Genomic DNA, 23,296 nt, shown 5'->3' on the forward strand with positions numbered 1-23,296 from the left:
TCTGCCTTTGATGACTCCGGATCTCAGCCTGCCTCGGGCTGCTCGGAGAACATCAATAACAGCAGCGGGGGCCCAGGTGGGCAGCGGAGAGGAGGGGCTGGGCCCTGGTCAACCAGCTGGCCCTGCCCTGCAGGGAGCAAAGCGGGAGCAGCTGCAGGGGCCATTGGAGCACTGGGCACTGGAGGCTGCCTTGGTGGGAAGAGATGCCAAGGGGAGAATGGAGTGGGGGCCCCACAGCAGATGAGATGGCTCCCAGGGTGGTGAAGATAGGAGTAGCAATGATGGTGAATCCAGGCTAAGGGAGGGTCACCCGAGCACAGTGGCCCACAGACTTTCTAAGTAGAAGATGTTGGCCCTGGACAGACATGGGCTCAGGGCCACAGCTGCCCCTGCCTGGCTGGGACATGCTGAGCAAATGACTGCATCTCTCAGTTCCTAGCAGGGCTTCCCCCAAGGTTCCACTGTTAGACTGGGTCTGGGACTGAAGTCCGTACCCAGGACAAGGCTGTGAGAGTCCATCCCAGCATGACCTCCCAGGATGATCCCATGTGTGCTTTTGATTTGGGATTTGGGGCTTGACTGTGTTACCTACATTTTAGGCAGGAAATACACGCAATTATATAATTAAAATCCTATTCAGAGAGCAAAGGCAATAGCAGGTACTGTAATTGATCCCCAGGGGGACGCAGCTGCCCAGCAAGGAGGCGGTTGGGAAAGGAGGGGCTCAGACAAGGTAGGCCCTGGCCACTCCAAGAGCTTAGGGGGACAGGTACAGATGACATTTGCTACTGAGATGTGCCCTAACACCCTGGCAGGCAAAGGTAGCCCAGTGGGGAGGGGACTGCTCCTGGGCCATGGCACCTGTCCCGTTGGCTGTTCTCAGTGCCAAATCCTCTACCCATCAGCTCAGAGGGACCCTGGACCACAAGCTTTGGCCAGACCACCCCCTCCACCCAGCAGCTCAGCTAGGCTCAACAACACTTCCCCCCACCCCACCCCACCCTGCCTTCGCTGAGGCAGGCCTTTGAAGAGAGCTGGGCTCAGTGGGTCTACAGCACCCTCCCTGCCAGTGATGTTAATCCTCCAAAGAAAGTCAAACATTAGCCCGGGAAACAGCTTATGCCTTATATAAGCCCCCCTGGGGGAGGCACAAACACAGTCTGTAGGAGCTGAGCTGTCCAACTCCAGCAGCTGCCGGGGCAGAGCAGGGCCGAGGCTCCACCGACCAACAGCCCCCGCCAGAGCCTACCCCAACCACCAGGTGAGGAGGGATGGAGGGCCCCAAGCCCAGGCACCCGGGAACCCCTGAAGGCCGGGCCTGCTTGCTCACTGTGACCAAGCCCCCAGAATGCTACAGGATCTGCAAAGGTTCTTTTCATTATCCCAGCAAGGTTCAGTCCCAGGGACAGTCGAAAGCTAGGAGGTTTGGACTGGGGGACGCTTAGCCCAGAAGGCAACCTGTCTGCCTAGAGCAATCAGGTACATCCCCCACTGGCTCCCCTGCTTTCTGTCCTATGCGGCCAGCATTCAGGACTGGGCCCTTTGGTCCCTGCTGTGTGTCCACATTGCTTCATGCATGTAACCAACCCGGCCAGACACACTCACTGCCATCCACATGTGTGTACACCTCTACCCTCAGGCTCCAGCCTCAACAAACACACACTTGGGCCCCTGTATCTTCACACACATACACATTAATTGCCCCGCATGTGGGAATTCACGCACGCAGCCTGGTGCAGGGGGTCAGAACCCAGACATCAGCCCACATTCCACACATCTCTCCCTGGTCGATGTCTTCCCTGCAGCTCTGCCTCATCCCGCCTGGCACCATGACCTTCTCTGATATCCTGGACCGTGTGGGCAGCATGGGCCCATACCAATATCTGCTCGTAGCCTTGCTGGGCTTCCCCATCCTGGGTATGGCCAACCACAACCTACTGCAGATCTTCACAGCCACCACACCTAGCCACTACTGTCGCCCGCCCCCCAATGCCTCTGCGGGGCCCTGGATACTCCCCCTAGACCAGAATGGCCAGCCTGAGAAGTGCCTCCGGTTCGTGCATCCACCCAACACCAGCCTGCCCAATGACACCCAGTGGGCCACCGAGCCGTGCCTGGACGGCTGGATCTACAACAGCACCAGGGACACCATTGTGACAGAGGTAGGTCTGGCACCCTATTCCCTCCATGTGTCCTGCACCACTCAGGGCCAGGAGGAGAGGCTGGGGTGTGCTCTAGGCCCTGAGGACAGGGCTCTGGGTAGGTGCAGATGGGTCTGGGCACAGGTGCAAGTTCAGATGCTGGAGAGCCAGATTTGCTTACTCCAAACTCAGCTGCCACCCGCTGCTTCAGTTGCCAGCTGTTGAGGACCTGTTCTATGACTGACAGGCACAGAGGATACAACCAGGAGCCTACTGTGTACTTTCCCGCGCTCAGGGGGGTTCTCAGCATGAGGTGGGGAGGCGGGGAAGGGAGCACTGAATCAGGAAAACACCACGAAAAGAAGGGTCACATTGCAAAGTACTTTGTGCTATGACCTCTGACTGTGAACTGCCTTGGGACTGGGAGGTAGGGCGGGGGCAGGAGAGCGAGGGCACAGGAGGGGGTGTCCCAGGAGCTGAGATACAAATGTCGCGGGCAAGGGTTAACCAGCCAAGGAGGGAGAGGAGGAAAATTCCACTTTGTGTAAAGGCCCTACTATTTGGGAGGGCATGTGGAGAAGGACTTGGTGGGGTGGACGACTGGGACACTCCTTAGCAGACAGTGAACACGGCTCATCCCCTCACCCCAGCCACTCGGTAGTCCACCTCCCATCCATCCGTCGCTTTGGTATTCACTGTCTCTTGCACCTGCCCTCTTTGTGAATCAGAGTTCAATTAGACTGGCAGACAAAACAGAGGGGAAAGGATGGGGACTGGCCCTTGCTAGGCAGCGCTCGACCTGCCCAGCAATGGAGGTACAGGTCCCAGTTTGGAGCTTTGTGCACATAGACTTGCTGGATTCCAGCAAGGCTGCTCTCGTGAAAATGACTCCTATTACCCTTGACAGGCGAAAACCCAGGACCACCAAGACCTAGAGAAGGGAAGTGGTTGCCCAGGGCCACACAGCTGCAAGTTAAAACCAATGCCCGAATAGAGGTTCAGGGCCACACATGCTTATGGGGCTCCAAAAAGCAGGGAGCTACATGACTCAAGACAGGTTGTGTGACAGTGCGGACATCTGAGCAAGCAGTAGGGACCTCTGGTCGCATTTCCACTCCACTCCTGTCCTTGAGGACAGGAGCCACACCTTACCTCCCTGCACGAAGCTGAGGGCTCTGTGGATCCCAGGAGACGGAGTCTTTCAGAGGGCGTGTCACTGTCTGCTATTCCCAGCCCAATCCCTCACTGCTCCCAGGGTTACACATGGCAGGGACTTGGCAGGGACAGGATGTGAATCCAGAACTCTGTGGGACAGCTCTGCGCTCGAGCGATAAATGTGCCTTTCTGCCAGAGGCACTTACAGAGTGCCAGGCACCACTCTAAGTGCTCACAGATATTAGCACTTCTAACCCTCCTGGCAGCGCCAACAGACATTTGGCATTCTAATCTAGTTTTTCAGATAGGGATACTGGAAGCACTTTTAAGTGACTTGCTCAACATCACATAGGCTAACAAGTGGCAGAGACTCAGGATCAGACAGCAGGCTCATGGCCCCAGTGCTGCGATCCTAACCACCACCCCCACGTCTCACAGATCACCCCTCCCCCTTACTGCTTGTGTTTCCTCCCCAGCATACTAATGCCTGAAAGGCATCAAATATGACACACGTCATTGTCATTGAACACACAATACTGAGGATAGTGCTTGACTCTAGGGGGACAAAGACCACCACCACTCCCCTCCCCCAAGGAGTCCTGGGCAGTGAGATGGATTGGGTGATCTTCAGAGGGAAGGATGCATAGCCACATCATGGGCATCACACACAACAGTGCCCTGCAGAATAAAATCCTGAGGAATGGAGGAATAAATGAAAATGCACTTGGTAAATTCAGCGTTCCTAGGAGCCCCCAGGAGGGGTACATGGCCCGCCTGCAGAGCGGGGTGAGGGAGTCCAGCAGGATCTACCGGCATCAGCAGTGTTTGCACATGTGTGAAGGAGAAGTAAGAGTTAGGCAGAAACCACAAGTGGGCAAGGATACCCCAGGCAGAAGGGGTCAAGTGTGAAGTTGGAAACATGAAAGAAACAGAAGTGCAAGTGCCAGGGGTGAGCAGTAGGGTATGGAGACTTGGGGATGGGAATGGTCAGTAGGAGGTCTTGGTTTGGCATCTTTCTGGAGGGCAGTAGGAACCATTGACTGTCGCTCCGTGTAGGATAAATAGTGGCTTTTGAAGAGCAACTTGCAGGGATATACAGGACAGAGATAACAGATAGAAAGGAGGGGCATCAGCTAGAGTCAGCATCTGTAGCAGTCACTGGAGGCTGTTGGGAGGCTGAGGGGCAGGGAGGAAGCTGTCAGCTTGCCCATGCAAGGTGACTATCTGTGCATCTGGTCCCTGGGAAGACATAGAAGAGTAAAAAGGACCCTCCGTGTCCTCCAGAAACAGAGAGCCCAGTCAAAGAAGCCAAGAGCCAGTGGGTACAACTGGGTCACCATCTTCATCACTAGCACTTAGCTGCCCAAGCACTCTGTGCACATGAACTCACTGATCTCTCACTAGCTCTCTGAGCTTAGCACAGATGAGGAAATGGAGGTACAGGTCCCGGGTCCAACACCCCCACCCCATTTCATAAAAGGTGGCAAGGGGAGTTGAACCCAGGAAGTCGGGCTGTGGAGCCCATGCTCCTTAGGACAGCACAGCTCCTGAAGCACCATTGGTGAGATGGACTGTGCATGCTTGGTGGCCCCAAGGTGTGTGTCAGGTGCCCTGTCCACAGGTCCACCTTTTGCTCTTGCTGTCACTGCTCTGGGCCACCCACAGTATCTCTCAAGCCCGGCACTGTCATCACAGGGGTAGGGACATAGTCAACCCTGAAGGAAGGGCATGCTCCCTCAGAGCCTAGGGGAATGACAAGCTTCCCAGCCCCCCACACAGAGGGGTGCGGGCACTGCTGGCTGCTGGGAAAGAAGTAGCTTCCTGTCCAGCACACCCACCAGGAGAGCTTTCAAGAACCTTGCCAAGCAAAAGCTGGCAGGACTTATACCTAGTCAACTGTCAACTTACATCCAGGCCAGCCAGCAATCCCAACACCATCTCAGCAGGAATGGGGTCAGGCGCAGCACCTTCTGTGTGCAGCAGAGTCTAGCTGCTTGAGGACTCTTGAAGGAGGGGCCTCCACCAGCCCCGGGCACCTTAGTAGCTACACCAAGCCAGCTGCTGGTAGTGCTTGTGGTTCAGCCATGGCCGGTCCAAGGGTCACCTGCTTGGCTGGGGTGGTTCCAGCAGCAACTGCAAGGGTAGGTCTCTAGTATGGTGCCCAAGGACTAAATGTGCTGGCAACAGGGAAGGGGTACAGGTACTTGGCAGTGAATAAGCCAGGGTCAGGCAATCTGCTTAGTCATGGTGAAGAACCATGCCCCAGACCCACAGGGTAAGATCATGACCCTCGGTCAGCCGGAGCTCACATCTGGACTCTGCCATTTACTGGCCACAAAGTCCCAGTTTCCTCATCCGCAAGCAAGCATGAGGGTCAGCAGCCATCACGTGAGGACAGTGATGAGCACCTGGTGCCTACAGGACAGTGTGGGCCAGCATGAGCTGCTCCTAGTGGTGGACATGTCCCCAGCAAAGTGGGCTTCATTTCTCTCAGCATCCCTCTCCCCATCCACCTGGACTCCCAGACTTTGCCTCCTTCCACAACCCCTCCTCTCCTGCCTTCACCTTCATGTGTGCGGAACAGGATGGCAAGCAGAGGGCTGAGCCAGCGGCTCTATGCAGCAGCTGGAGCGGAGGCAAACTCCCTCCTGCCTGTGACCCCCTAAGCTCCCCTGGCTAGGGTAACTACAAATTCCTCTCCCAATGCAGCAGCAGCAAGGTGGGGAATTTTCAGAAGGAAACAAAGGCCTTTCTGTCAGGCCTGGGAAGCATGGGAGCACCAAAGCTGCTTGCCAGGTCCCTGGTGCCAAGCATGGCCTACAGCTCCACCCCACCTGCCTCTAAGCCCTTTGGGCATCCTCCTAAGACCCTTCAAGCTCTTCTTAGGGCCTGGAGTCTCCCAGTACCAGCTCCAGGGCCACAGAGGGCCCATGCCCCTCCCATAGGAGCCCCTGGAGGCCCCCAGGAAGCTCCTGGAGAAGTAGCCTTGAGCCCATGCAACTCTGACCTTCCTTTGCTCTCCAGCTCCTAGGCCTTGTCCACCTCCAGCCCCTCTCCTGCCTCACAGTCCTGATCTGCCCTAGCCTGGAAAACCCCTCCTCGCACCTCTCTCTGGCTGTCAATATGACCCCAGTTGAAGACCCACGAGCCCCTTTCCAGCCAGCCTGACTCTGACTGACAGCCCTGACACAGAAAGAACCTGTCCATGGCCATGGGGGTGGGAGGGGCCTCTGGAGTAGCCCCTACTCAGTAGGCACCATCTATATACAAAGCCCCCAGAACTACATTCCTCTCCCAGGACACCACTGATCAGGCACTGCTGTCCCCTCTTGACAACGAACACACGGAGCTCAGATCCAGAGAACACCCCAGGTGGGGTGGTGAGTCAGGCCTTTGGAGTTAGGGGTAAGGTTGGGGGCCAGGATCCTGACTCTTCCGTATCACACATCTCTGTGAACAGGGGTCATCTGCAGACATGGGACAATAACAATGGAACAGCACATGCACTGATGTTCATTGTTTGCTGGGGGTAGTGCTGGGTTCTTTGGCTTTGTGGAATCATTCACAACCTTGGGAAACACAGACAAGGAGCCTGAGTCACATTGAGGCTATGCCATTGCCCAGGCTCCTACATGGCAGAGCTGTACTCGCGTCCCTTTGACTCTCTCCAAGGTACCTCGCCTGTCCTCCTTGGCCTTGCGTTCAAAGGATGCACTTGGGCAAGGCTGGCCTGAACCCCAAAGACCTCCACACGAAGAACAGCATTTTCCTTGTACTGGCTCTTAAGGACAGGGTACGTGGGTATGGTTCCCTGACAGAAGCAGTTCTCCCTCACACAACAGGCCACTACCTACTGACCACAGCCTTGGGCAAGAAGGGTTTTCCCCAATCTCTTATGACCCACTGCCTGCCTCACTCTCTGAGACACCCTCCTGGTCTCTCTTCCACTGCTCCAGCTGCTAAGCCTATCCTCACCCTTTAGCCTTGGTTAACAGATCAGTCCAAATGGCTCCGACCTTGTCTGCCTCTTCAACCACAATCCCATCCCATGCTGATGCACACTGTCACACAGTGGCTCAGAGCAACCAGCCTGGCACAGCCCAGAGCACAGCACACCATGGGACAGCAGGGAGCTATGATCACAGTCAAGGGCACCAGCAGGGGATCCAAAGACCTGAGTATTGAATCTCTGCCTTGACATGATCATCCAAGTCAGTTACCCTCTGGGCTTGGACTGCTGGGCTGTGATAGAAAGATCATTAGAACCTCCTACCCTCGCTGATTACATTTCTGGCAAAGCTCTCCCATGCACATGGTAATACTCCTACTGCTTCTTCCCTGCCACCTTCTTGATGTATCACCCCATGCAGGAAGACATGGCAGTAAGCCTCCTGCCCTTCCCATCCTGAACCCAGCTCCCTTGGGGGTTCAGTGACAAGAAAAGCCAACAATAGTGTTCTAGAATATTGGGAGAAATGTCAAGGCCAAGCTGCTATAAGTGGATGGGTACGATCAGTCAAGGTCATGCCCAGGAAGCTGGGGAACTGGCTCCCCCAACCCAGCAAGTTGCCCTTCTCTGTCTGACCCTATCCGTAAAATAATTATAATAAACCCTACCCTGTTTACTCAATAGTTATTCATTGAGTAAACATTAGCATTTAATAAGCACCAACTACTTTGCTAACTGCCAGGGATAAAGCATCAAATGAGACCATCTCTGTCCTCAGTGAGGTTACAGAATTCAGGAGATTTAAAAAAAATGGTAAATGAGCAGCTAGAACTCTGTGCAGTGTGTACCTTGTGAAACCAAGAACAGGATGCTGGAGGTGAAGGAGAAATGAGGGATTTTTCACCAATTAGGGAGTCCTGTGTGCTTCCCAGCTGCGCATTCACTTCAGAAAGGTGCTCGCTACACACCTGTCTGTGCTGGCTATCCACAGAACAAGTTTCTAGAAGATGACTTTGACGTGAGTTTGGAAGGACTGACAACATTATTAGAATAAAGAGACCACAGTCAGTGCAAAAGCCTTAGAAACTTGTACTGAATCACTAGCATAACCCTTTCAAGTCCAAGGGCTCCACATAGCCTAGCCAATGCATGGAGCCACAGTCAACAGAAATGCAAGTCACACTCCAGATGCCTTGCATAACCCATTGGGCCTTGTGGGAGTGGGCGTTTGGCACAATAGTTACGCCTCAGCTTGTGGCTCCAGCATCCCACATCTGAGTGCACGGATTCCAGTCCTGGCTCTGTTCTCAATCCCACCTTCTTGTAAGGCACACCCTTCAAGGCAGCGGTGATAGTGCAAGTAAGAAGCACAATACGGCGCTCTTCTGTTCCCAACCCCCTTACCATGACCTGCTTCAAACCAGCAGACTCCTCAGTCTGGAATCCTGCAGTGGATTCACGTTGAGTTTGTTACTGTCTCACACATCTGTGAGCCACAAGTCCAAAGTAAAGCAATGCTGTTTTGCTTTCTCCAAAGACCCTGCAGAAAAATCCCTCATTGCTTCTTCCAGCTTCCAAGAGCTGCTGGTAATGTTTGGCATTCCTTAACTGGTGGCTGCATCACCCTAGCTTCTGCCTGCCTTCTCTGTAACAGGGCATCCTTCCCAAGTCTCTCTCTCTCTCTTTGTTTCCCTTGCCTTCTTAGAAGGACACCAATCATGGCAAATGGAGAGCCCACACCACTCCAGTATGGCTCTACCTTTACTTAGCTAATTGCTCCTGCCAACAACCCTGTCCTCAAACGAGCTCACATGCTGGATGATGAAGGGTTAGGACTTCAGCATTGCTTGCAAGGTCACAATTCAACCTTAAAGGCTGCACATTGCATATCAGAGACCCACGGGGTCATGCTGACCTGCCAGACATCCACAATCACTTTTTTAATCTTAGTTCCGGTGAGCTTTATTAACCATAAACTCTCTAGGAGGCACTGTGACTACAAGTGAGGGCTCATATCTTTAAATATTTAACTCCAAACCACTCCTCCTTCTAAGAAGCTTCAGAGAACTACTAGGGAATGGGTTTTGTCCTGTAGACATTTTTCCATAGACATTTTTTCCAGTCTGATTTTGAAGGAAGAACACTTCTCTCTTTGCCACTGACATCTGATCGTATAATCATCTAGAGACTGCTCATCTTGACATATGCTGAGAAGGTGAGGCAGCTTCCCACACAACAGGTAGAGTGTGGACCCTATGACATCTCCTTTGGACATTGACAAACCTTTATTTTTAAAAGATTTATTGTTCGTTTATTTAAAAGGCAGAGTGACAGAGAGGGAGCGGCAGAGAAGAAAAGATCTTCCATCCTCTAGATCACTCGCTAAATGGCTGCAGTATCCAAGATCGGCGCAGGCTGAAGCCAGTTGTCCAGAACTCCACTTGGGTCTCCCACACAGATGGCAAGGGTCTAAGGACTTGGGCCATCTTCTATTGCTTTCCCAGGTGTATTAGCAAGGAGCTGGATCATGAGCAAAACAGCCAGGACCCAGAACCACTGCCCTCATATGGGATGCCAGCACCACCTACTGTGTGCCACCACACTAGCCCTTTATCTCTAACTTCTAAGGCTCTCTCTCTCTCTCTCTCTCTCTCTCTCTCTTCTTGTGGTGGGGACTCAGTCCCACAAGTGTCTATTTGTGTCAGTCACTGATCCAAGCAAATGAAACCACAGTAGTGAACAAAAGAGGTTAAAAGCCTTACGTTCATTGAGTTGACAGTCTTTGGGGGAAAATACACAATAACCATAAAATGGAAAAATATAAAGTATGTCTGATGGCAGATATGTTATAAGAAATAAAATAGAGGAGTATGGACCACTGGAAGCAGTCATTTTTCTTAAAGATTTGTTTATTTACATGAAAGACAGAATTACAGACAGAGGGAAGAAGAGACAGAGGGAGAAAGAAACCCTCCATCTGCTGGTTTAATCCCCCAAATAACCACAACAGCCAGGATTGGGGCCATGTCGAAGCCAGAAGTCATAAGCTTCATCTGAGTCTACCACATGAGTGGCAGGGCCCAGCTTCTTGGGCCATCTTCAACTACTTTCTCAGGTGCAATGGCAGGTAGCTGGATTGGAGGCAGAGCAACTAGAACTCAAACTGATGCTCTCATGGGATAGCTGCATCACAGGCAATGACCGAAACCATGGTACCACAGTGCCAGCCCCAAGGCTGTCATTTAAAATAGTGGTCCAGGACAATATTATTGAGAAAGTAACAACTGGCCTGGTATTGTGATGCTGCAGGTCGGGCTGCCACCTGTGGCACTGGCATCCCATGTGGGCATTGGTTTGAATCTCAGCTGCTCCACTTCCAATCCAGCTCTCTGCTGATGCACCCAGGAGGGTGGCAGAGAATGATCCAGGTGCTCGGGCCCTACCCTCATGCTGGAAACCCAGATTAAGCTGCTGGATTCTGGCTTTAGCACTGACGATTCCTGGCCCAGCACTAGAATTGCAGTCATTTGGGAAGTGAAGCTGTGGATGGAAGATTTTCTCTCTCTCTCTCTCTCTTTCTCTTTCTCTCTCTCTCTTTAATTCTGCCTTTCAAATGGATAAAAATAAATGTTAAAAGAAAAGAACATCTGAGCATAGATCTCAAGAAAGTGAAAGAATCAAGTAGGTAGATGGGGGAAGAACACTCCAAAGGGACTGACATACTTCAAGACTGAAGTAGCAGTAAGCCTGAGCTGCTTATGAGAGCAAGATAACCTGTTCAGCTAGAGAGGGGACTGTGAGAGTGAGCCATAGATGGCCAGAACAGAGAGATGCAGCATTAAACAGGGCAGCAGGTCCTACAGAGCCTGGGAAGTCATTGTAAGGATCCCAGGATTTTCTAAACGCAGCTCAAAGTTCATTCTCAAAACGGCACTTTTTTTTTTCTGGCAGAATCTGGTTTGTGCCAGTCATTCTAAAGTCTACATGATCACAGGAGAAACCAAGATCTAGCAGATCTGGTCTAAGAGAATGAAGCAGGCAACAGCCTTCAATTAGTCCAAGCTAGTCTGCCACTGACCCTTTCGTGATAAACCAAACAGATCATTAACACCATGGAGACTGACATCACAATCTGCAATTTCCATTTGCAGCTTCTGGTGGGAAGTTTCAGAATAGGCTAGATAGCTATAACAAAAACTTCTAACACTGACTCATGGCTTGAAAGATGCAAAATGCTTCTCTTTTCCCTGTAATAGCGCTCCTTTTCATATAACAGTATTGTAAGCTGCTGAGTGAATCTGCTCCATGGGGTCATTCCGGGACCCAGTCTGACTGCAGCCCTGCCATCTTCAACTTTCTGCTTCCAGAGCTGCGCCAGTTGTGAGCCTTTCCCGCCAACTGGAAAGGAAGAGCATGCAAATCCAGGCCAGAGATTTCCACTTTAGCAAGTGGGTTAGATGGAGCCTGTACCTCTTCCACCCACATTCTACCATCAAGAACGTGTTCAGTTATAAAACAACCTGGGAAATGTGCGAGAAGGGACAAATGACTTTAGGTGAATGATAGGTCTTTCCACAATATGGAGTGCTCTCTCTTACCTCTACTTTCTCCTTTATGCTTTTCCTTTTCTCTTTCTCCCTACCTCACCCCCCCCACACACACACACACATCACACAGCTCCCTTCCCAGACAGAAGGGACGATTGAGGTATCAGGATCTTTATCCACTCCATCCTCCCTCCATTCTAGCCAAGGAAAAAGGGAAAAGGCTCTTCCCCCACACTGTTTTACTTCTACAACATTCTTGGGAGGCACCTCTAATGAATCAAATTCTCCACTTCATTACACAAGTAATTCAGGGTGGCCGGCACAAAGGCTGTGTGTTGGGGATTAGTAGGAGATTAGAACAGACAGGTAGGCCAGGGCCAGAGCGTGGAAGGCCTTGTAAATTCTTGTTAACTGAACTTTATTTGTGCCCGAACAGCAAGAGGAAGCCAGTGAATGCTTTAGGCAGGGCAGAAATGATTGGAGAGATGTTCAGAAAACTACTTAAATCATCAGACCAAGAATGGACAGGAGAGTATGAGGCTGAAGTCGGGAAGACCTAGCACACAGTGCTTGCAGTGTCTCTGGCCCCAGGTTCCTCATCTGTAAATGGTGGTGATAGTGACACTCAAGTGACAAGTATGAGAAGTAAATGAGTTAGAAATGAAGACAGCTGACTCAGAAAGGTGCTTGGAACTTGACAAACTTCAGGCACATGCAAGATGACAAGACCAACACCAAGGCTGCAATAGTGGAAAGAGTAAAGTCCAGATTCACAAAATGTTGTAAAGTCAGAAATTTGAAAATAACACGATTAGGGCATGGGACAGGGAAAGGAGAGTTAGGGCAGGGTTACCAGCAAGAACTCGCTCACATGTCAAATCAAAACAACAGTCAAGCTCCTGCAAGTAGGGAAGAGAATGAGGCTTGCCAGAGGTGCTGCGGTGGCCCAGGGAGCAGGGTGCCAGTTAAAGGACCCAGAGTTTCACTGGGACAGGAGGAGGATCTTGGAGACAGGTCACATACCAGGCTGGAGACAGTGATAATGTGTATTCCCAAAATCTAAGAGAATGAACTTTGTTTTTTAAGATTTATTTGTTTGAAAGGCAGGGTGACAGAAAGACCTTCCATCTGCTGGTTCACTCCCCTACAATAGCCAGGACTGATGCAGTGAAGCTAGAAGCCAAGAACTTCATTTAGGTCTCCTACATGGGTAACAAGGGCCTAAGGACTTGAACCATCCTCTGCTGCTTTCCCAAGCACATTAGCAAGGAGCTGGATTGGAAGCAGAGCTTCCAGGACTCAAACCTGGGCTCTAATATAAGACACCAACATTGCAAGCATCAGTCTAACCCTTTGCACAATATTTAGCACTTTTTAAGTGGATGTACAGTAATTATGCACATGTGCTTGCACACATTGTATGAGTTAGATCAGGGTAGAAAGCGTATCTGGCACCCAGGCACGTAGCCTTTCTTTGTATTGGAAACATTCAAGAATCTAAGAGATTTTCAAATGTCTCAGCACCAAAGAATTTCATGGAAGTGAAGAGATGGATACGTTCACTAACTTAATCTAATTAATCTGCAAACATCTATCAAAATCCTGTTCTCCATGAATGTAACACAATTATTTGCCAACTGAAGATAGCATGTAACTTTTTTTAAGATTTTTTTTAAGTTGGAAATACAAATTCACAGAAAGAGGAGAGATAGAAAGATCTTTCATCTGCTGGTTTATTCCCCCAAATGGTCACAATGGCCAGAACTGGGCAGATCCAAAGCCAGGAGCCAGGAGTGTCTTCTGGGTGTCCCATGCAAGTGCAGGGTACTGAAGCTTTGGGCCATCCTCCTCTGCTTTCCCAGAGAGCTGGATGAGAAGCAGAGCAGCCAGGACACAAACTGGCACTCATATGGGGTCCTGGCACTTACAGGCAGAGAATTAGCCAACTGAACCATCACGCCAGTCCAATAGCATATAAGACTTTTTCAGTAAAAAAAATTTTAAAGAAAGCTGCCAGTCGCCAAGATTGGGACCTGCCAAGGACTGAGTGATAAACACTGTGGAGTCTCTGACATGTGTGTGAGATCATCCATGTGGAGCTTTCCAGGGGGCAGCAGAATCTGCTGGTCTGGAAGCCAGGACAGCCTAGCGACTGAAGCAGGAACCTTCAAAATGTTCAGCCTAGACTAGCAACTGAGGCCGTGGGCAGAGAACGTATTGTCAGGGAAAAGCAGGCAGCAAGGGAGGCTCCCAAGAGAGCCTGGAGGAAGTTGTTAAGGCCTTGCTGGGATATGGGAGCCCCTGGAGGGAAAGAGTCAGAGGACAGCAAGAGGAGCGTCCAGGGAGAGAGAGCGCAGCAATGCCCAGCTAGGCCAGGATCAGGAGATCCATTCTGCCTGTAGAGGGAGATGTTAATAGCTTTGGAGAGCTCGGCGGGACAGTAGCAGGAGAGTGAGAAGCGAACAGAAGACAGTCCCACGTACAGGGAAGCAGAGTGAATGTGCAAAGGGAAGAGCTTTGAGACCAAGAGAATTTTTCCCCCAACTGCACAGATCATTGACCAAAAGCCTATGTAGCAGAGCGGGTGGGGGAGCAGCATAGATCTCGCACAGCTAAAACCAAGGCTCCAGGGGAGGCAGGGGCATGGAGTGGGATCTGCTTCCCAGCCTTTTCCGGCTTCTAGGATTCCCATATCCCCTTTCTCCATTTTCATGGCCAGCAACAATGCCTTTCTTCCTCCAGTAGTCACAGGCACCTAGAGACTCTCTTGCTGGTAAGATCCCACTTGATGACAAAAAACACCACACACATGCACACACTCCACCCAGGATTATCTCCCCTATTCCAAGGCCCCTAACATCACCAGAGAAGAAAGATCTGAACCGATGCTGGTGGGCAGGAAGCAGGAGAGAGCGAAAAAGCAAGAGACAGCAGATACGGAGAGCAGGGAGGTGGCCTCCAGAGAGCGATGTCCCTGTAGGGGACAAAGATAAGGTCAAGTTGCAGGCAGAGGGACTGGCCTTGGGTGCAATAGGAGGTCAGCAGCAAGCCAGAGGACACAGCTTGGGGCAGAGGACACAGCTTAGGGCAGAGGAGGCTGAGGGGAGTGCAGATCTATAGGGGTAGCTGAACAGACTGGGCAAACCATTCCAAGCCATATCTGAGGGATGCTGGACAGACCTAAAAAGTCCCTGGTCTGCTGGAAGCAAGAATGGTGCCTGATAGTGAGGCAACAGGCTGAGGGAAGCCCAGGGAGGATTTGGAGAGAAGGGGTATCTGTGAAGTCATGGGTTGAGCACTATTGAGAGCACTGGTTTGCACTGAGCCAGACAGGCCCACCCTTGCTCTTGTGCAGTGGAACTTGGTGTGCAGCTCAAACAAACTGAAGGAGATGGCCCAGTCGATCTACATGGCGGGAATACTGATCGGAGGGCTCGTGCTGGGAGACCTGTCGGACAGGTGAGATGCTGGGGCATACTCCTTGGAAACGACTCCTCTCCATACTGTCCACTCAGGCACCCCTGCCAGGTGAAGCTGGGGAAAATGGGAGAGTGGTACTTGCGATTCAGCCTCAGACCACAACCTTTCATCATCCCAAAGTCCTTGCAACTTGAGTCTCTGGTCTCCCTGGACCCACAGGGAAAGCCTCCGGGTTTTCTACATAGCATAATGACCATGTAGCAATGGAGGCAGGGCAGATGGACTGCTCAGAGATGAGTGGTCCTTGACCTCTGCCCAGTCAGCTCATCAGGAGGTTGGGGGTGGAAATCACTCATTAACTCAGCCTTCTAACTGCAAACTTGTCAAAAACTAGCAATTACCAGTAAGGCTCTGTCAGGGGAAAGAGTAATTTGCCCTACCTGGTCCTCAACTGGAGGGCAGGAGAGGGCCCAAGCCCTTTGCCCTGAATCCTGCAGAGTCACGCATCTTGGCAGGTTCATGGGGGCTAACCTGTGCCACCACCACCAACAAACCCCCTCCTTCCTTGGGCTATAGGTTTGGTCGTAAACCCATCCTGACTGGCTGCTACCTACTGCTGGCGGCCTGTGGCTCTGGCGCAGCCTTCAGCCCCACCCTCACCATCTACATGGTCTTTCGCTTCCTCTGTGGCTGCAGCATCTCAGGCATTACCCTGAGCACCGTCATCTTGAGTAAGCCCCGAGCGGAGGGAGGGCAGGGTTGGAGGACCATGAGCACAGACCTCAGATAGGGGAGATGTGGCCTTGCCAATGCACATCCCAGGGCCCTCGGAGGCCTCCTGAGCTACAACAACAGCGTACTATGAGCAGCTGTCACCTCGGAGGGCTTACCTAGAGCTCATCGAGAACACACACATGCACCCGATACTGTTACACTCATTTTACAGATTAGGACATCAAGGGGGTGGGAATAAGGCAGGGGTCAAGAATGTGGGAGCAGGAGAGTTCAGCCCTGGTGGGGGTGCTGCCTCCTTGAACCTCTACGACAGCATCCATGAAATGCGCCCCTTAGTATCCGAATCAGGTCAGCAGCCAGCAGGTGAAAGGAGCTAGTGCCCCATTGCCTTGGATCTCCCCCACAGATGTGGAGTGGGTACCCACCAAGATGCGAGCCATCACGTCGACGGCCATAGGGTACTTCTACACCGCCGGCCAGTTCGTCCTGCCTGGCCTGGCTTATGCCATTCCCCAGTGGCGCTGGCTGCAATTAACCACAGCTGTTCCCTACTTCATCATCTGCGCGTTGACCTGGTAGGTAGCCCTCTCCTCTTCACCTCCCTCCTTGGACGAACCAGAGCCAGAGTGAGCTCATGCTTAACCAGGCAGGTTAACTCTGTCCCTGGACACTAGCTCACAAGCCCGGGGCGGGGGAGGTGGGAAGGGTGGGTGACACTAGGCCAAGGCTTCAGGAGGGAGCAGCTGCCTCTAACTGGAGACATGAAATAGGCTGCCATGGATGGGATGGGGCCAGGCTATGCTGATCACTGAATGCCAGGGAGGTGGGAGGCTACAGAAGGTGTCTCAGACCTGCAGGCCTCACCAAGGCTCTGTTATCAAAATAACAGCCCAGAGGAACACACCCATACACATGGAAATGGGAAGCAGAACAAGACTGTGCAGGCAAGATGGCTCTGGGGACAAATCTGAACTACCTCAGAACTAGATAGGAAAGGGGTCTCCAAAGGCAGTGAGGCTGGAGAGCTCAGGAGCAAAGGTAACATCTGGTGCAACCTTTTGTCAAACACCAGTGCAAGACCTAGCTCTGGACCTCAGCGCTACTGTCTCTGGTCCTCGTGGCATCTCTGTGCGAAGGGAGCAGAAGAGCAAATTGAGGTTTCAAGTTACAGAACCAGGCTGGGACCTTAGTTTGGACAAGAGAAGCTCCTAGAGAGGGTGATGGGCAAGGGCAGCTGTGAAAATGTCAGAGCCAGGCCGTTTCCACAGCCTGGGAGGGGCACAAAGCTGGCACGATCAGAGTCAGGAGGGCACCAGAGCACAGGTAGCAGCCCACTCCCCTTCCTTATGTGGCTTGGGACCAGTCCTGCACACTCTGTACCTCCAGATTTTTCCAGGTAAAGTGAGATGACACTGCCCATCACCTGGAGGATGTGAATCGCTTCTCGGCCTTTTGGCTAAGACCAAGTGTAGCACCTGGAGGGATGTGGACCTTGTCCATGGGCAGGCTCATCAATCCTGGCTTCCTCTGGAGAGATATCACTGAAGGTCTTGGTGGAAGCAGGCTCACGGGACTAACAGGGCAGGCACAGAAAACACAATAGGCCAGCAGGGTGGGCACAGGGGGTCCAGGAAGCTACCAGGGAACCACTGTCCTCTCCCCAAGGGCCTTACTGAATCAAGTCCTGAGTGCTCACAAGTCCACCACTGATGTCAATCCGTCCTGGACCAGATTTCTCCGAATACCACTTTGTTCTCTCCACACCTCTCTCCTCCATTTCTCCTGGCTCAGTGGCCCTCAGGGAGAGCTTGAGATGAGACAGCCCCCAAAAGCTTCACAATGTGGCCAGGATCTCCCCAGTCCCAAGATCCACCTCCTAGCAGAAAGAATCAAAGGATTCTCAAGTTTATTCTATAGGCCACAACACCCACCCTGGCCTCCAGCCCCATTCCTGAGCTGCCCCAACAAAGCAGCCCTACCCCTTGCTTCACCAGAAAGACTGGGCAAGCTGCCCAAGCAAACTAGAAGGGGGCAAATGTGCAGGACCCTCCAGCTGCCCAGCCTCAAGCATGCCATGCCCTCCATGGGTCCCAACTGCCTTGGCCAAGGGACTGAGGCTCCCAGCTAAGGAAGACACCCAATGATAACAAGCAGCCTGGTTGGGCTAGGGTGAGAGGGGCAGGGAAAAGTTTCTTCTGGAAGGAGAGGAGGAGATTGTTGGAATTTGTGCTGGCTGTAGGCAACCCAGGTGCAAAGTTGAACTAAGTTGAGCCAAGTTTAAATTCCATGCAATCTGAAGTAAAGGCAGCTCGGGTTTCTGGACCTCCTACCCCGTGGCCCTGGCTGTTGATGTTCTTCCAAATAGGCCTTTGGAATGGTGGAGACGGGGGAGGGGGACTGTGACTTGATTCTGGCCCTCAGGTGGATACCAGAGTCCATTCGCTGGCTGGTCCTGAATGGGAGGTCCTCAAAGGCCCTGAAGGTACTCCAGCGCGTGGCCACCTTCAACGGCAAGAAGGAGGAAGGAAAAAAGCTCAGCTTGGAGGTAGGGGCCGAGAGGGGTGGCAGTCGGGGAAGGACCCCATGCTCTGCCTGTCCCTTGCTTCTATTCCCCCTGCTCAGAGCTGACATCACTTCGATGCCCCCATGCAAGCTCCTCTAGACACCGGCCTGCACCTCCATCCCTTCCTCTTACCCTCCAGCTACTCAGTAATGATGCCCCCTCCTCTGCCCCAAGGAGCTCAAACTCAGCCTGCAGAAGGACATCTCCTTGGCCAAGGCCAAGTACACCACAGCTGACCTGTTCCGGACACCCACCCTTCGCCGCGTGGTCTTCTGTCTTTCCCTGGCCTGGTAACCCAGCACCCCTCCCCACCCACACCTTGCCAGAGGTGACAAACAAGGCCTCCAGCAGGTTCACCTACAGGCAAAGCCTAGAGTACCTGCAACAGAAATCAAGGGACCACACCTCCCCTGAGCCACCACAGCCCAGCCCTCAACCCTAGAAATCTGCTGGATCCCTCTGCCATACCCAAGTGCTATCTTCAGGGTCTGTTCCCTCCGGGGTCACATGGACACAGCCCCATCCACAGAACACTCAATCCAGACCCTTCACATCCCTGCCATGGCCATTTTTCCACACTCTGCCTCTCTCACCCAGTCCCTGCCTACCCTATGGAGCCCCCAGAGGGAGCTGAGCCTCTGGGCTCCAGACTTGCAGATAAAAATGACATCTCACAAGTTTTGTCTTCTATGTGACTCTACAGTTCCCTCAGAGCCCTTTCTGTGATCTGGCATTAATGCCCTTCTGCACCCTAGCCATGCCCAGGTGAATGGGATCTAGTTTGCCTAGGAGCCTTTCAAAAGAGATCCTACAATTCTGGGACAGGAAAAAAAGAGCATCTAACCCATGTGGCCAGCTCAGCTTTCCTTCATCCTGATGTCTAACTGCTACCCAACCAGGAGCAGTCACCTGTGCCTCCTTGAGTCTCTGAGATTTCCCCCAAGTCCTGACTCCATCCAGAGTCCATTAGGGGCACTTTTGCCACCACACCTAGATCACACTCAAGTCAGACATGAACAGGCCATCCCAGCACATCCCAGGCACAATCGAAGTGGCTTGCCATCAGTCAGTTGCATATCTGCTCGTCATCCTGGTGTCCCAACGGCCAGTGGGGAAGTAGCCTCAGCCCAGCTGTGGATCTGAACACGCTCTTCTGCCCCTCAGGTTTGCGACTGGTTTTGCCTACTACAGCTTAGCTATGGGTGTGGAAGAATTTGGAGTCAACATCTATATCCTCCAGATCATCTTTGGGGGGGTCGACATCCCAGCCAAGTTCGTCACCATCCTCTCCTTAAGCTACCTGGGCCGTCACATCACTCAGGCCGGTGCCCTGCTCCTCGCAGGAGCGGCCATCTTGTCTCTCATCTTCGTGCCCTCGGGTGAGTTGCTGGGGCTGTCCCAGAATTCTCTGGAAAATGTTGGAAAATAGAGTGCCAGGGAATCCAATTCTGCTGCCTCTTACACTATGGCCTGCACTCTCTAATAAGGCCCAGGTCTCTCTTCTAGAGAATAATTCAATTGGGCTAGATAATATCGAAGCTCCTCTCCAGATCTGACTTGGGCTGAGTGCAGCTCGGTGGTGTCTGCACAATGTGAGGGACTGCTGAGGGACTGGGCGTGTCCCGAATGACGTCAATGCAGAGAATGAGCTCAGATGGAAAAAACAGAGCTCAGTGCTCAAGAAAGACCTACAATCTACTCTACCAGGACCTGGGAAAAGCCACTTTGATCTCACATAGACATTGTTTCTTAAGACCCCTGTAGCCTTCCAAAGGAACTTGAGTTATTTTAAGGCAATAACGTATACAATATGGAAATCGAGAATTGGTTTCAGGGGAAAACACAGACACAGCGGGACACAAGAACACAAAGCATTTGAAATAACAGGGGAGCTGTTTCTCAGCTTGGAATTTGCATCTGGGCTTCCTGGCAGGCACAGCACAAAGTGAGACAAGGTCTACTGAGGAGTAAGAACCCTCAAGGGCTCCCAAATCCCAGGTCCATGTCTGCTTCTCTCCGCAGACATGTCTATCATAAGGACAATCCTGGCCGTTTTTGGGAAGGGATGTCTGTCTGGCTCCTTCAGCTGCCTCTTCCTCTACACCGGTGAACTATTCCCCACAGTCATTCGGTAATTACCAACTTGAGGCTGGGGACTGAGAGTTGGGGGGACTGTGCCATCCTCCCACCCCACACCCAGCCTGCCAATCCCTGTTCTGAACCCTCCCAGGCAAACAGGGATGGGCGTAAGTAACCTGTGGGCCCGCGTGGGAAGCATGATCTCCCCGCTGGTGAAAATCACGGGCGAGATCCAGCCCTTCATACCCAACCTCATCTATGGATCCATCGCCCTCCTGGGAGGCTGTGCTGCCATCTTCTTGCCCGAGACCCTCAACCGGCCCTTGCCAGAGACCCTGGAAGACATGGAAAACTGGTCAGTTCCCTGCCTCTGGATCCTGCCTGGCGATCTTCCTGGGGAAAGCAGGTCTGACGTCAGAGCTTTTTTCCTGAGTTCTGTGTCCCTAGGTACCAGCCATCAAAGAAGCCAAAGCCAGAACCAGAGGCAGAAAAGGCATCCCAGATGATCCCCCTGCAGTCTTCAGGACCTGGCCTGGACCCCAACTGAGGACCACGGGGTCACCTCTCCCTGCCCTCCAAAGACTGAGCCCAGCCAGGACCGGGTCTCTCTCTGAGGGATGGGAGAAGGGTTCACACTCCTAGGACAAAGCCTCCTGAGGAGTGGGGAAAGTGATTCTATCACCATCACCATCTGAGTCCCTGGAGTAGCCATGACTGGTTCAAAGGTTTGGCCACAGGCCACTTCACACGTGCCCCTGCATACACGCACACACACACACACACACACACACACACACACACCACCTGCAGCCCAGCCCTGCCCTTCTCCTGTCCAGCCCTTCATCATTGCCCACCTTCCCTGGTGTGCTGGCCCCTTCCCCAGACGACCCCTGGCTGTTCAGTCCTAAAAGAGACCATTGCCCCTTCTTCCCACAATGCTTTTCATCCATGGGAGGTTTTAATAAAGAGCAATAAAAAATTCAAGCCATGTTGCTCAAGAGCCAGGGTGGAAAAGGGGACGCATGAATACACACATCCACCTTCCTGTCCTTAAATGTACATACACATGCATGCACACAGGGACACACATGAGGGGCTGCTGTGGATAAGTGCCTGTGTCCTGGGGTACCTGCACTGCCATAGCACAATACTCATGCTGGATAGTTTATAAGCAATGGAAGTCATTGCTCTTGATTCCGGAAGACAGAAGAGACAAGTGTGTGTCTGTGTGTGCCAAGGATGCTCTGTGTGTGCCGAGGTTCTTGCTACGTTCTTGCATGGCCAGTGGGGTGAATGCTGTATCTTCGGGTTGCTGAAGGACTCAAATGACTGAGCTGGATCCTTCCAGCTCTCTTAAGGCACCAAGCCATTCATGAGGTCAGAGCCCTCCTGACTCAATCACTACCCAGAACACCCCTTTACACTCCCAGGATGGTGCTCAGTACCCCACACAGGAGCTATGCAAAGTGTTCAGAAAACAGCACACAGTTGGGAGTGCACACAAGTGTATGTCCATCAGACTTGTGTTTGGAAATACCATGTGTGGGCCCAAGTGAGCATGCATGAACGCAGAGTGGCTGTAGACAGAAGCTGAGCTTCTCCAACCCTCAGTGTCCTCCCCGTACTCACCCCAAATCTCTAAGCCACAACCTAGCTGCCTGCCTGGTAGGCAGTTCTGTCTCCCACAAATGTGCCGTTGGGGGTCTGCTGCCATGTAGCCCAGGTTGCACCCACCACAGCTCTATACCAAGTAACCCCTTGGATGCCTGCTCATTGCCTACTTCCCAAGCTCCGTCCCATCTTAACAAAACCCAAAAGCAAACAAATCTTCCTGGAGGTCATAGCTCCCACCAGGGGCCACACCATCTCCCTCCTCTTCAAGGCCAAACTTCATAAAGGAACGATGTACCCACCCACCTCCACTAGTCTCATACATAGCCCCAACCCACAACTACACTCCGGCTCCCACCCCTGACTTCCCTGAATCTGCTTTCCCCAAGGACACTCATGGCCTCCCTGTGCAGAATCCTTAGGTGACCTCTCACCCCTTGGCTTACTTGACAGGCCAGCCTTACTTCCCTGGTTCTGGAATGCCACACACCTGCCACCCCCTCCCACAGGCTGGATGCTCCTTCTCAGGCCCCTTTGGGACCTCTTGCAAATGAGCTCATCATGGTCCTTCTGCCTGTCCTGCCTCCCTCCCTTCTCCAAGAGGCTGCACCCCCAGAATTTGCTGAAGTTCCATCCATGACCTTCACCATGGAGAGCGACCAACCCCAATCTTGTTCATCACATGTTCCCTCCTGAGTGGAGTGGACTGGTCCATTTTCTGTTTCTGTAACAAAGGGTCCTGAGCCTGGGTAGTGAGTGAAGAAGGAGCTTTATGGATCTCAAAGCATGCAAGAAGAGTCCCATTGGCTTAGCCTATTGTGAGATGTTCACAGCAAATGGCAACACACAGGCAAGAGTACACACAGAGGAGACCATGGGGCCAGATAGGAAGCCAGAGAGAAGCAGTGGCCAGGCTTGTTTTTTTTATAATGCCCCGCTCTGTAGGAGCTCCCCAGGGTCCCAAAAGAAGGATAATCATCCCTTCTGAGGGCAGTGCCCCCAGTGATCTAGTCACCTTCCTCCAGATACTGCCTCTTAAAGATTCTGCCACTTCTCTGGTTTTCTAGAATTATTCATTCATTCATTCATTCAAAAA

At 52.3% G+C, this 23,296-nt stretch overlaps 1 protein-coding gene across 1 annotated transcript; it reads left to right on the forward strand.

The window, feature by feature from the left end:
* Positions 1-1,829: 1,829 nt before the first annotated feature.
* Positions 1,830-21,136, forward strand: SLC22A8 (solute carrier family 22 member 8). The gene is made up of 10 exons (XM_004596884.2): positions 1,830-2,162; positions 15,148-15,251; positions 15,789-15,943; positions 16,354-16,522; positions 18,369-18,492; positions 18,685-18,800; positions 19,675-19,889; positions 20,533-20,641; positions 20,741-20,944; positions 21,037-21,136. Exons 1-10 carry the CDS (start codon positions 1,830-1,832, stop codon positions 21,134-21,136), a joined length of 1,629 nt encoding a protein of 542 aa, XP_004596941.2.
* Positions 21,137-23,296: the final 2,160 nt, after the last annotated feature.

Source organism: Ochotona princeps, chromosome 4 (assembly GCF_030435755.1).
Source record: "Ochotona princeps isolate mOchPri1 chromosome 4, mOchPri1.hap1, whole genome shotgun sequence".
Taxonomy (NCBI): domain Eukaryota; kingdom Metazoa; phylum Chordata; class Mammalia; order Lagomorpha; family Ochotonidae; genus Ochotona; species Ochotona princeps.

Coding starts and splice junctions, on each gene's coding strand:
- SLC22A8 (XM_004596884.2), top strand. CDS start 1,830: ATGACCTTCTCTGATATCCTGGACCGTGTGGGCAGCATGGGCCCATAC. Junction 19,890..20,532: donor TCTCATCTTCGTGCCCTCGG/GTGAGTTGCTGG, acceptor TTCTCTCCGCAG/ACATGTCTATCATAAGGACA. Junction 20,642..20,740: donor CTATTCCCCACAGTCATTCG/GTAATTACCAAC, acceptor GAACCCTCCCAG/GCAAACAGGGATGGGCGTAA.